Source organism: Entelurus aequoreus, linkage group LG15 (genome assembly GCF_033978785.1).
Source record: "Entelurus aequoreus isolate RoL-2023_Sb linkage group LG15, RoL_Eaeq_v1.1, whole genome shotgun sequence".
In the NCBI taxonomy this organism is placed as follows: Eukaryota; Metazoa; Chordata; class Actinopteri; order Syngnathiformes; family Syngnathidae; genus Entelurus; species Entelurus aequoreus.
The window spans coordinates 12,454,120-12,467,637 of NC_084745.1; the positions used below are offsets into that span (position 1 = coordinate 12,454,120).

Below are 13,518 nucleotides of genomic sequence, written 5' to 3' on the forward strand. Positions count from 1 at the left end.
TTACCGTAAAATCTACCGATTTGTTTTCAAATTATATGTAAAAAATGGTATCTATTAATCAAATGCATAAGGAGCGTCCCTCAGGGGTCAAACTGTAAAAAACAACTGTGGGACCATTTTGCCATTTACAGTAATGCACCGTAAAATCTACAGTTGTCTTTACAGTAAAAAACTGTCAGTTCAGTTGGCAGAATTTTACCGTAAAAAAAGCAGTCTTCTATTTACAGTAACAAAAAAAAGTCAATTTCAGAGAAAATTGCTGCCACCTGAGTAACAGTAAATACTGTCAGCTCAGTTGGCAGATTTTTACAGTAAAAAACTTTTTATTTACAGTAAAAATTGCTGCCACCTGAGTAACAGTAAATACTGTCAGCTCAGTTGGCAGATTTTTACAGTAAAAAACTTTTTATTTACAGTAACAAACATCAAACATTGGGCAACTGAGCTGACAGTTTTTACTGTAAGAAAAACAGCGGTACTGTTTTCCCATTTACAGTAACACTGTAAAATCTAGTTTTTTTTCTTAAAAAAAAGTTTTCTATTTACAGTGATAAACAAAAATAAAAAAAATTGGGCAACTAGGCTGACAGTTTTTACTGTAAAAAAACAGCAGTACTGTTTTTCCATTTACAGTAATATGCTAAAAAAAACGTGAATTTTACAATAAAATTCTTGCGACTGAGCCGGCAGTTTTTTTACTGTAAAATCTAGAGTGATGTTTTTACATTGTACGTTAAAAAATGTACTCCAATGCATGAGGCGCGGCCCTCAGGGGTCCAACACAAGTGCGATGTGGCCCTCAATGTAAAGGAGTGTGATAGGCTGAGAAACAGGAAGTGATAGAGAAAAAAAACAGTTCATGGTAACTTGACTGTTACACATTTTTATTCACGTTCCTTCCCGGTTACAAAACGGCGCCACGTCGAGCACAGGAAGTGCACGGCGAACGTTGAAGAGCGTGGCGAAGAAATTGCGCTATTTGTCGGAGGGAGCGGGCCCACGAGTGGAGGATCTAGGGCAGCCCTAGCGGCTTGTGCGTCCACCTCACCTTCCTCAGGGCCTCCTCCTCCTCCTGGCGCCGCTCGTAATGTGCAAAGTCGTCAAAGATGGAGGTGCTGTGCTTGTAGGCGGCGATGATCTTCAGCACCTGCTTGGCCTTCTCCAGCGGCACTTCCTGCGTGTCGCGCGAGTTGGTGACAGGCTTGTTGTCGTTGTTCTCCAGCCGGACGTGCCGCAGCTGGTTGTTGGGCACGTCCTTGACAAAGGCCCACCTCACCTCGAACTTGCCCTTCCACTTGTCCTGCGACCAGACGCCGGTGTGGGCCTCGTAGTCCACCGGCGAGCGCATCTCGGCCACGCCGCAGAAGTGCCCGCTGCCGTTGACGCTGAAGAGCAGGTAGAGCGGCCCCTTGCCGCCCAGCGAGCGGTAGGCGGCGTCCAGCCGCTTGTTGCCGTGCTCCGTGCTGCACCAGATGGAGTACTTGATGGAGCGGTGGATGTCGTCCTCCGAGTAGCTCTTGATGATGAAGACGCGGCCGTTTTTCAAGCTCCAGTCGAACTCCCTGGGGTTGTAGTTGTTGAGGGCGCGCAGCTTCTCCAGCGCCGGGTGCGCCTCGCCGGAGCACGGCAGCGCGCTCGGGGGCGCGCCCGGTCCAAAGCAGTCGCCGCGGTTCCTGGGCGCCACCCAGCGGCTGGGAGGCGGGGGTCCAGCGAGGTGCAGGGACTGGAGGTGGAAGGGCTGGGTCAAGGGGGTCTGCAGTAAGGCCGGGGGCGGAGCGAGGAGCGGCGGCGTGTGCATCACCGTCTGAGCCAAGGGAGGTTTGTTCAGAGAGCCTTTGTCGTCCCAGGTGCCAATGTTCAGGTTGTGCTTTATGGGGGGCGGTGGAACGGCGCCGCACGCCATCCCCATGTTGGCCTTGGGCTTGGTCTTGATTGACGGCTTGGCCGGCTTCTTGGCGACGGCGGCCCAGGAGGAGGGCTTGATGGCTGAAGGCGGAAGGTTATTGACGGCCACGCTGCTCATACCCAGAGGCGAGCCCACCGTCTTCGTGACGGCCACGTCGGCGCCTAGTTTCAGGCCCGCCATCCCCTGCTCCACGCCGCTCGGCACCGGCCCCTTGCCGAGCTGGCCGTCGCCGCCGAAGCCCGCCTGCCCGTCGGCGATGGCCCGGCCCAGCGAGCTGGGCGCGTAGCCGTAGCTGTTGCTGTAGACCGAGCTCTGCGTGGACTGGCCCTGGGACACGCTGGTGCCCCAGGTGGAGAAGTCCGCGTTGCCCGGGAAGAAGTTGAAGCCGTGCTGGCCGAGGAAGGGCGGGGTGCTCCCCAGCGCGCCGGGCTGGTTGTAGACGCCGTCGGGGATGAAGTGCGGCTCGCCGTTGCTCATCTGTCCGTAGGTGGCGAGGTAGGGCATGGTGGCCGCGTCCCCTGCCGTGGACCAGGCAGCCTCCCCCAGGGAGTAAGGGAAGCCTATAGACGGGGTGTAGTAGCTGGGCATGTAGGGGTCGGACATGGGTGGGTAGTTGGTACTCTGTGGGGTCAAGACAAACATCACTTAGCACATTTGTCATGTCTTTACAAATATCATGCAAATAACAGCCTTTTTCTTCTTTACTTGGCGCCATCTTAGAAGTAGGCTAACGTTGACATGCTAACACTTTTGCTCATTTTATTCGTATCCATCCATCAATTTTCTACCGCTTGTCCCTTTTGGGGTCGCGGGGGGTGCTGGAGCCTATCTCAGCTGCATTCGGGCGGTAGGAGGGCCACACCCTGGTAAGTCTATTAATCATGGCTTTCCATTAGGGATGTCCGATAATGGCTTTTTGCCGATATCCGATATTGTCCAACTGTTAATTACTGATACCGATATATACAGTCGTGGAATTAACACATTATTATGCCTAATTTGGACAACCAGGTATGGTGAAGATAAGGTCCTTTTTTTAAAAAAATTATAAAATAAAATAAGATAAATAAATTAAAAACATTTTCTTGAATAAAAAAAGAAAGTAAAACAATATAAAAACAGTTACATAGAAACTAGTACTTAATGAAAATGAGTAAAATTAACTGTTAAAGGTTAGTACTATTAGTGGACCAGCAGCACGCACAATCATGCGTGCTTACGGACTGTATCCCTTGCAGACTGTATTGATATACACTACTGTTCAAAAGTTTGGGGTCACCCAAACAATTTTGTGGAATAGCCTTCATTTCTAAGAACAAGAATAGACTGTCGAGGTTCAGATGAAAGTTCTCTTTTTCTGGCCATTTTGAGCGTTTAATTGACCCCACAAATGTGATGCTCCAGAAACTCAATCTGCTCAAAGGAAGGTCAGTTTTGTAGCTTCTGTAACGAGCTAAACTGTTTTCAGATGTGTGAATATGATTGCACAAGGGTTTTCTAATCATCAATGAGCCAATGAGCAAACACATTGTAACATTAGAACACTGGAGTGATAGTTGCTGGAAATGGGCCTCTATACACCTATGTAGATATTGCACCAAAAACCAGACATTTGCGGCTAGAATAGTCATTTACCACATTAGCAATGTATAAAGTGTATTTCTTTAAAGTTAAGACTAGTTTAAAGTTATCTTCATTGAAAAGTACAGTGCTTTTCCTTCAAAAATAAGGACATTTCAATGTGACCCCAAACTTTTGAACGGTAGTGTATATTGATATATAATGTAGGAACCAGAATATTAACAACAGAAAGAAACAACCCTTTTGTGTGAATGAGAGTGAATGAGTGTAAATGGGGGAAGGAGGTTTTTTGGGTTGGTGTACTAATTGTCAGTGTTTTTTATGTTGATTTAATTTTAAAAAATAAAAATAAATTTTAAAAAACCCGATACCGATAATAAAAAAATGATAGATAATTTCCGATATTACATTTTAAAGCATTTATCGATATTATCGGACATCTCTACTTTCCATACATGGCGCCATCTTGGAAGTATGTTAATTTGTTTTATGTTAGCAGGTTAACATTTTTCCTAGCATTTTTGAAAATTGTATTTCTTTCAACTTAAAAATCATAACTTTTTAGACTTGGCGCCATCTTGGAAGTTAACATGGTAATATTTGTGCTAATTTTCTTCTCATAAACCTAAAAATCATGGCTTTCCATACTTGACGCCATCTTATAAGTATGTTACCTTGTTTTATGTTATAGCACGTTAATGTTAGCATGCTAATGTTTTAAGATAGCATCTTTGCTCATTTTATTCATTGAAATGTTCAAACTACAGATTACGATAATTGGCACTATCTTAGAAGAATGCTCTCTACTTTAAAGTTAACATGCAAATGTTAGCATGCTTCCATTTATGCAAAAGTATATTGATTTTGATTCTTGATGCCATCTTGAAAGTATTTTAATGTTAACATGGTAATATTTTTTGCAAATAAACTGTTTCTTATAAGTATCGATCACTGGAGGACAAGGAATGGCCAAACATGCTACACGAGTGATTCTCAAACTGTGGTAGCGGTTCGCCAAATAATCACCTGATAAAATATTTAAACAAAGTGTTACTGTTCAAACTGTGTGTATGTTACAGTGGCCAAAAATATTCAATATACTTGAATATTTAGGCCTACTATGCTACTGTATTTTAATGTTGGTCATTAAGGTAAAAAAAGAACCACTGTGCCACGCTAGGGATGTGAATCTTTGGGCACCAGGATTCAATTTGATTCTTGTGGGTAACTATTCGATTCAGAATCTATTTTTGATTCAAAATCTATAGTTTTTTTAATAACATCGGGTGCCAGTTTTAGGATTAACAACATTCCTTCATAAAACAATAAAAATAACAGCTCTGATAAATTTCTATATTACTTAAGAGAAAACTGGAGAAGTATCCAATACTTCTCTTTTCTAAAGTAAATCTGTACAGTAGATATGATCATCTACATCAGGGGTCTCCAAACTTTAGAATTTTAGAATTGTTTTCATGGTGCATGGATGTTTTTTATAATATCCACAAAATTCAGTGAGCAAGTTGTTGTGTGATTTTGTGGGGTTTTTTTGCACCATGACTATGGAAGGTTGTTTGCATTTGTGTCATACAAGTAAATGCTGTGCATTGGTTTACTCGGAGCACATCCACCCATCCATTTTCTACCGCTTGTCCCTTTTGGGGTCACGGGGGGTGCTGGAGCCTATCTCAGCTGCATTCGGGCGGAAGGCGGGGTACACCCTGGACAAGTCGCCAATTGAACTTAATTACTCGCATTGTCCACTAGATGGCAACGAACTGGCAGCATTAAAATTAAGTCTTTTAAAATGAATGCAATCTCCCTGCAGATTTTCCTTGTTTAACTGATGATGTTTTGCGGGCCAAATTGAAGGCGTTGGCGGGCCACATTTGACGTGGACACCCCTGATCTACATCAATGTGATTTGCCTGAGTGGCTGGACAGGACAGATTTTTACATTTAATTTTTTGTTAAATTGATTCTTGATTTTTTTTTAATAGATAAAGAATCGTTACAAGTAAGAATTGCGATTCAAAAATCTTTTTTTTCCCCACACGCCACGCTAACCGCTAAGCTAGAGCTCTTAAATATAAACACAGGAGGGTGGATTGATGCACATATAAACAGTAACAATAGGGAAGTATACCACAGTGATTAGTTTAACATCATGTGTTTTTTATTGTTTAAAAATAAGGAAATAAGTCCCCAGACACAGGTGGGCTTTAAGTGCAAAAAATTAAATAAAATCAGACCCATAAGTAGGAAATATTTTGAATATTTAATTGATATTGTTTAATCACCATACTGTGTTTTTGTCTCAACAAAAATTGAATCTTTCAATGATCTTGAAGTATCAGCATTTTTAACCTTTATAAATAATACATTGTTATCACAGGAGGCTGCAATATATATTTAAGGCAGTGTTTTTCAACCTTTTTTGAGGCAAGGCACATTTTTTTTCAGAAAAAAAATACGGAGGCACACCACGAGCACAAAACGTTAAAAATGAAACTCCACCAGAGCCTTATTTTGAGTTTGTTGGTGTTTTTGCTTTAGTTCTTGTCTTGCGCTGTTATTTTGGTGGCCCTTCCTGTTTTGTTGGTGTTTTCCTGTAGCAGCTTCACGCCTTCCTTTGAGTGCTATTGCCCGCACCCGCTTTGTGTTAGCAAGCAAGACTATCCAAGTTGTGCGGACGCTATCTTTCTTTGTCGGGACATTGTTGATTGTCATGTCATGTACGGATGTACTTTGTGGACGTCGTCTCTGCTCCCCACGCTGTAAGTCTTTGCTGTCCTCCAGCATTCTGTTTTTGTTTACTTTGTAGCCAGTTCAGTTTTACTTTCGTTTTGCATAGCCATCCCCATGCTTCATTGCCTTTTCCTTTCACTTTTGTTCATTTTTAGTTCAAGCATTACATACCTCTTTACCTGCACGCTGTCTCCCGCCGTGGTCTGCATATTGGGATCACAACAAACCATCCTCGTCTCCCCCGACACGTTCCGACTTTTACAAAGCAATTAACTACCTGTTGCCACCTACTGGTATGGAGTATTACATGGTTACCCCGCCGAGCTCTACACAGCACAGACACTGAGCAACGGCAAATTATTTGCAGATGTTAATTATTGATTTGCAAAAAATATTTTTTCGACCAGTTAAGTGAAGTTGCTTAATTTCCCACGGCACACCAGGCAATATCACACGGCACACTAGTGTGCCGCGGCACAGTGGTTGAAAGACACTGTTTTAAGCGATATCGCCCATCCTTGCCGGGACAGACTGTAGAAAACATGCAGCAAGTTGTGCGTTGTCATGAAGCGTATTACCTGATTTGTCTGGCTGCTTATGTAAGGCTCAAAGTCATCATCATTCACTCCATCCTTCTGATGCATTGATCCGTTTTGCACTGGGTGGAAAGAACACAGAACGTTAAATCATGGCAGGTGGAGTAATACAAACATAAATATTTCATATGTGCCAATATGCATGCAGGAGTGGAGGCTGGGAAAAAAGGTGCTGTGTGGCAGGAGAGAACCTGAGCTACATGTTAATAGCTTACCTTTATTTCCCTGTCCTTTAGGTCTCTGCAAAATAGGAGAATGGATACTGACATTAGCACATATTGCATGGTCTTGTGGGTAAACATTGGCAATAAGCTGCAGCTTGCATGCGCTTATTGACCGGATGTCAGCCGGTAAAGGTGCCGCATCGTCCAAAAAGCTGTGAAAACTATGATGCTGTGTTCCAAATTTGGATTATTTACAGAACGTGTGTGAGCCAATGGCTTTACATTTAGTTACATATATATATTTTGCATTCTATTTTAGTTACTTCATTGAGTTTACAACCCCCTTGTGCTGTTTTCTACCGTTTTTGTACTATTCCTGTACTTGTTTTGATTATTATTATTTCTCGATTTATATTACAAATAAAGGTTTATAGGATTTTTAAAAAATAAATAAATAAATAAAAAAAGGTGCCGCAACGCCGACCGCGTCCGCCCGGCGTATAGTGCACTGGGCTCGGCCTGCGTCCAGAATGCAAGCCGCTGTGGCTTATCAAAGCTGGTTTGATGTGACATCCCCACCAGGATCAAACTGCTGTCGGCCAAACTTTCCCAACCAGCGAGCGGCCCGCTGTTTACCCCCCCGTCATGCTAAGCTAACGTGGCACTAACTAACCTGCTCCACGGTGGTGGCAGACATCCTCCAGGAAGCGGGGGGCTGCTCAGCACGCTGTCCGAGCGCGGCGTCCTCTCCCTCGGTATCGCGCGCTGCTCTCAGCCGCTGCGCTCCGGCTAGATCCCTCCGCGCGCGACGGTTCGCGGAAAACACACGACGACGCCTTTTTTTTTCGTAGGCAAAAACAATGGCCTCTTTTCTCCGAATGTCGCCTGCGGAGGGGATGTGGGCGAGCGAGTCAGCGGGAAAGTGACGAGGGTTTTACGGGAATATGCCGTGCCATGTTCCACAATGGCGGACAGGCTTCGAGTCCCGCTTCCGCTCGGTTCCTCCGCCCGGTGACCTTCCGCCAGTGACGCTGTGAGTCCTGTTCCACTCTGACACCTCACATGACGGCCACACACACACCCGGCCCCCGCTGGATGACCGCAGCCATTTTAATATCTAATATTATTTATGTTATCTTTGGCCTCCTTTTTTGACACACTTTTCAAACTCGAATGTGGTTAAATAACAAACAAGTGGACATTTACCGCCACTTCAGTAAAACTATTTTTATTTTTTTTGCTAGCATTTTTGCAAATTATATTCGCTTAAACCTAATAATCATCGATTTTGTATGCTGACATTTTTGCTAATTTTCTTTTTTGGCATAAATAACAAAAAAAAGTGGAAATTTACCATCACGTCACTAAAATTATATTTATTTACTATTAATAATAGTAAATAAATATATTCCGATATTGTCCAACTCTTTAATTACCGATACCGACATCAACCGATAACGATATCAACCAATACCGATATCAACCGATACCGCTATATATATACAGTCGTGGAATTAACACATTATTATGCCTAATTTGGACAACCAGGTATGGTGAAGATAAGGTCTTTTTTTTAAATTAATCAAATAAAATAAGATAAATAAATTAAAAACATTTTCTTGAATTAAAAAAAAAAGTAAAACAATATAAAAACAGTTTCATAGAAACTAGTAATTAATGAAAATGAGTAAAATTAACTGTTAAATATAATAGTATAATGCATATGTTCCTTCTTGACTGCACTTAAATTTAGAGTATATGTAGTATATGTAGAATATATTTATATTATTTATATATTATATATATAATATATTATATATATTATATTATTTATTATTATTCTTGTCTATTGTGAGCGAACTGTGGTGCTGAATTTCCCCCAGGGATCAATAAAGTACTTTCTATTCTATTCTATTCTATTCTAAATTTTAGTACTATTAGTGGACCAGCAGCACGCACAATCATGTGTGCTTACGGACTGTATCCCTTGCAGACTGTTTTGATATATATTGATATATAATGTAGGAACCAGAATATTAATAACAGAAAGAAACAACCCTTTTGTGTGACTGAGTGTAAATGGGGGAGGGAGGTTTTTTGGGTTGGTGTACTAATTGTAAGTGTATCTTGTGTTTTTTATGTTGATTCAATAATTTTTAAAAAAATACAAAAAATAAAAACCGATACGATAATAAAAAAAACAATACCGATAATTTCCGATATTACATTTTAAAGCATTTATCGGCATCTCTACTAAGAATCATTGCGCCATCTTAAAAGTATGCTAATACTAACATGCTAACTTTATATTTTAATTTTCCTGAGGAACTCTCCTGAAGGAATCAGTAAAGTACTATCTAAAGCAGTGGTTCTTAACCTTGTTGGAGGTACCGAACCCCACCAGTTTCATATGCGCATTCACCGAACCCTAACCGTAATCATAAAATGATGTTATTATATTAAAGAAATACTAATAAAGGTATATTTTACAAACAGAAAGTTACAGGAATGTACGCATGATCCCATGTTTACATCTCATTGTGCAACATGTGAATGTTTTAGTGGGAACTAAATGCGAAATGTGAAAGGGGTACACATTATTTCCAAAGTAGGACCCCCCCACCCAGACATATAATACTAGTACACAGCTCATGAAAAACAATATGTTATAGTCAGTGTAAGTGGGCCAAAACACTTATATTAGAAAATAATCTCAAGGAAATGACTGCTGTCATTTGATTACAATAATCAATCAATCAATCAATGTTTATTTATATAGCCCTAAATCACAAGTGTCTCAAAGGGCTGTACAAGCCACAACGACATCCTCGGTACGGAGCCCACATACGGGCAAGGAAAACTCACCCCAGTGGGACGTCAATGTGAATGACTATGAGAAACCTTGGAGAGGACCGCATATGTGGGTAACCCCCCCCTCCCTCTAGGGGAGACCGAAAGCAATGGATGTCGAGTGGGTCTGACAATATTGTAAAAGTCCAACACATCAGCGAAAGTCCAGTCCATAGTGGGGCCAGCAGGAACCATCCCGAGTGGAGACGGGTCAGCAGCGTAGAGATGTCCCCATCTGATGGACAGGCTAGCGGTCCACCCCGGGTTGGGAGCAGAGTAGAAAAGAAAAGAAAAGAAACGGCAGATCAACTGGTCTAAAAAGGGAGTCTATTTAAAGGCTAGAGTATACAAATGAGTTTTAAGATGAGACTTAAATGCTTCTACTGAGGTAGCATCTCTAACTTTTACCGGGAGGGCATTCCATAGTATTGGAGCCCGAATAGAAAACGCTCTATAGCCCGCAGACTTTTTTTGGGCTCTGGGAATCACTAATAAGCCGGAGTTATTTGAACGCAGATTTCTTGCCGGGACATATGGTACAATACAATCGTCAAGATAGGCAGGAGCTTGACCGTGTAGTATTTTATACGTAAGTAGTAAAACCTTAAAGTCGCATCTTAGGTGCACAGGAAGCCAGTGCAAGTGAGCCAGTATAGGCGTAATATGATCAAACTTTCTTGTTTTTGTCAAAAGTCTAGCAGCCGCATTTTGTACCATCTGTAATCTTTTAATGCTAGACATAGGGAGGCCCGAAAATAAAACGTTACAGTAATCGAGACGAGATGTAACGAACGCATGGATAATGATCTCAGCATCGCTTGTGGACAAAATGGGACGAAATTTAGCGATATTACGGAGATGAAAGAAGGCCGTTTTAGTAACACTCTTAATGTGCGACTCAAACGAGAGAGTTGGGTCGAAGATAATACCCAGATTATTTACCGAGTCGCCTTGTTTAATTGTTTGGTTGTCAAATGTTAAGGTGGTATTATTAAATAGATGTCGGTGTTGAGCAGGACCGATAATCAGCATTTCCGTTTTCTGAGCGCTGAGTTGCAAAAAGTTAGCGGACATCCATTGTTTAATTTCATTAAGACACGCCTCCAGCTGAATACAATCCAGCGTGTTGGTCAGCTTTAGGGGCATGTAGAGTTGAGTGTCATCAGCATAACAGTGAAAGCTAACACCGTATTTGCGTATGATGTCACCTAGCGGCAGCATGTAAATACTAAAGAGTGCAGGGCCAAGAACCGAACCCTGGGGAACTCCGCACGTTACCTTAACATAGTCCGAGGTCACATTGTTATGGGAGACACACTGCATCCTGTCAGTAAGATAAGAGTTAAACCAAGACAAGGCTAAGTCTGTCATCCCAATACGCGTTTTGATACGCTCTAATAAAATATTATGATCAACAGTATCGAAAGCGGCGCTAAGATCAAGAAGCAGCAACACAGATGAAGCATCAGAATCCATCGTTAGCAATAGATCATTAGTCATTTTTGCGAGGGCTGTCTCCGTAGAGTGATTTGCCCTGAAACCAGACTGAAAAGGTTCACAGAGATTGTTAGACGCTAAGTGTTCATTTAGCTGCTGTGCTACAATTTTTTCGAGGATATTCGAGATAAACGGAAGGTGGGACACCGGCCGGTAGTTTACCAGGAGATCAGGATCGAGGTTAGGTCTTTTGAGTAGAGGATGAATAACCGCTTTTTTGAATGCTAGGGGAACAGTGCCAGAGGAAAGTGATAAGTTTATAATATTTAACACTGATGGACCTAATAATACAAAAAGCTCCTTGATAAGTTTCCCAGGAATTGGGTCAAGTAAACATGTTGTTTGTTTTGTCCCATTTACACATTTTGACAATTCCTCCAATGTTATTTCATCAAAGAGAGAGAAACTATTTTGGAGGGCGGTATCCGTCGTATATACAGTCGTATCTGTGTTAATAGAACCCAGTTGTAGCTGAGATGCATTGTCTTTAATCTCTTTTCTAATGACTTCAATTTTCTTATTAAAGAAATTCATAAAGTCATCTGCTGAGTGGGTGGAGCTACTGGGAGGAGTCCCTTGTTGGGTTAGCGATGCTACTGTACTAAACAGAAATTTAGGATCATTTTTGTTGAGGTGGATGAGATTTGAGTAATATTTAGCTTTAGCTGAGGTAAGCATGCGTTTATAAGTTATTAAACTATCACTCCATGCTTGATGGAAAACCTCAAGTTTAGTTGGACGCCATTTGCGTTCCAGCTTTCTACATGATAATTTCTGGGCAATAGAGCCCACATAATTTGGGAATGGTGCCATTACCGGAGGCAGTAGGTCAGTAAGAGTCGTCGTTGTGGCAGCATTAATGTTGCGGCTGCTATAGTAGTTATTATTATTATTATTAGTTTGTTGACAATGAGTCAGAACTTTGAATTTTATAAGGTAATGATCGGACATTACTTTAGTGTACAGGAGTATCGTAACTTTAGAGGTGGTGACACCCCTGACAAGCACTAGATCTATCGTATTACCGTTGCGATGCGTGGGTTCATTTATTATTTGTGTAAGACCACAGCTATCAATTATAGTCTGGAGCGCCACGCATGGAGGGTCCGATGGTCCGATGGGGTATTCAATATAATAAAACATTGAACTTGTTATTTAGTCAGCTTTGGGACAGGTGTGCTGCAGGTCTGACGTTGCTCACATGTGCTCCACTGAATGCTCAAGAAGTTTTTGCGTTTGCTCACACAGATGGAAAATTAGAGGGAACATTGTTTGGGGGTATCCATAATACGCAGACAGGGAGAAGTTTTTATTTACACGATGAGTCGGGTGTGTCTTGACCTCCACAGCGGAGGCTCCGCCTAACCCCTGAGGCCGACTCACCGAACCCCTAGGGTTCGATCGAACCCAGGTTAAGATTGGATCGATTGGTACCGGGCCGCACAAGAAATGAAAAAATATATATATTTTATTTTTATTTTTTATTAAATCAACATAAAAAACACAAGATACACTTACAATTAGTGCACCAACCCAAAAAAAACTCCCTCCCCCATTTACACTCATTCACACTCATTCGCACAAAAGGGTTGTTTCTTTCTGTTATTAATATTCTGGTTCCTACATTATATATCAATATAGATCAATACAGTCTGCAGGGATACAGTCCGTAAGCACGCATGATTGTATTTTTTTATGACAAAAAAAAAAACCCCAAAAAAACGAGACTTTCTCTTCTCGCGATATTTCCTCGGTGGCTCCCGCTCCAACATGGCGGCCGTGGCTCTGAGGTCTTGTCGGAGCGGACTCGCACAGATTTTGAGTCATGGACGCCTTGCTCCTTTGTCCTCAGCGCATCATAAAGGTTTGCTCGCCTCTTAATAACAGATTGAGCTTTTTAAAACACGATTTGTGTCCAACGGGGAAGACATTTTTAAACGTCCACGAGGGGGGTGTGGCTTTGAAGGACTGCGTCGTTCTAAGAATATTGGACAAGAAATGACGCTTTTACGTTGTCCAGTTACTAATTCCGAACAATAACTACCATATTGGTGTAATTAGCACTGATAAAATTGTGGGGTTTAGGCCTGTGGTGTTTGTAAAGTAATAGGTTACTGTCCCTTTAAAAGTTGGGCCGTCAAGTGTGTCAATTGTCGTGACATTGTGCTGCACATAC

The 13,518-nt window shown here is 41.9% G+C and overlaps 2 protein-coding genes across 3 annotated transcripts in view; one reads left to right on the forward strand and one right to left on the reverse strand.

Moving 5' to 3' along the window:
• abhd10b (abhydrolase domain containing 10, depalmitoylase b) overlaps positions 1–13,518 on the forward strand; it is a 78,092-nt gene that overhangs the window by 51,685 nt on the left and 12,889 nt on the right. The window contains exon 1 of one of the 2 annotated variants that reach the window (XM_062020865.1): positions 13,076–13,206. The exons of the other annotated variant lie outside the window; for it this stretch is intronic. Within the exon in view, the coding sequence (XP_061876849.1) occupies positions 13,113–13,206 (94 nt within the window). The 5' untranslated portion in view covers positions 13,076–13,112. Of the gene's footprint in view, positions 1–13,075; positions 13,207–13,518 lie in introns of those variants that run through there. 2 annotated transcript variants of the gene reach the window in all.
• Positions 858–8,101, reverse strand: ythdf3 (YTH N6-methyladenosine RNA binding protein F3). Its single transcript, XM_062020864.1, has 4 exons — positions 7,669–8,101; positions 7,047–7,071; positions 6,814–6,893; positions 858–2,527 (listed from the first exon to the last, which is right to left on the reverse strand). The coding sequence occupies exons 1-4, from the start codon at positions 7,690–7,692 to the stop codon at positions 1,013–1,015; spliced, it is 1,644 nt and encodes a 547-aa protein (XP_061876848.1). The 5' UTR covers positions 7,693–8,101; the 3' UTR covers positions 858–1,012.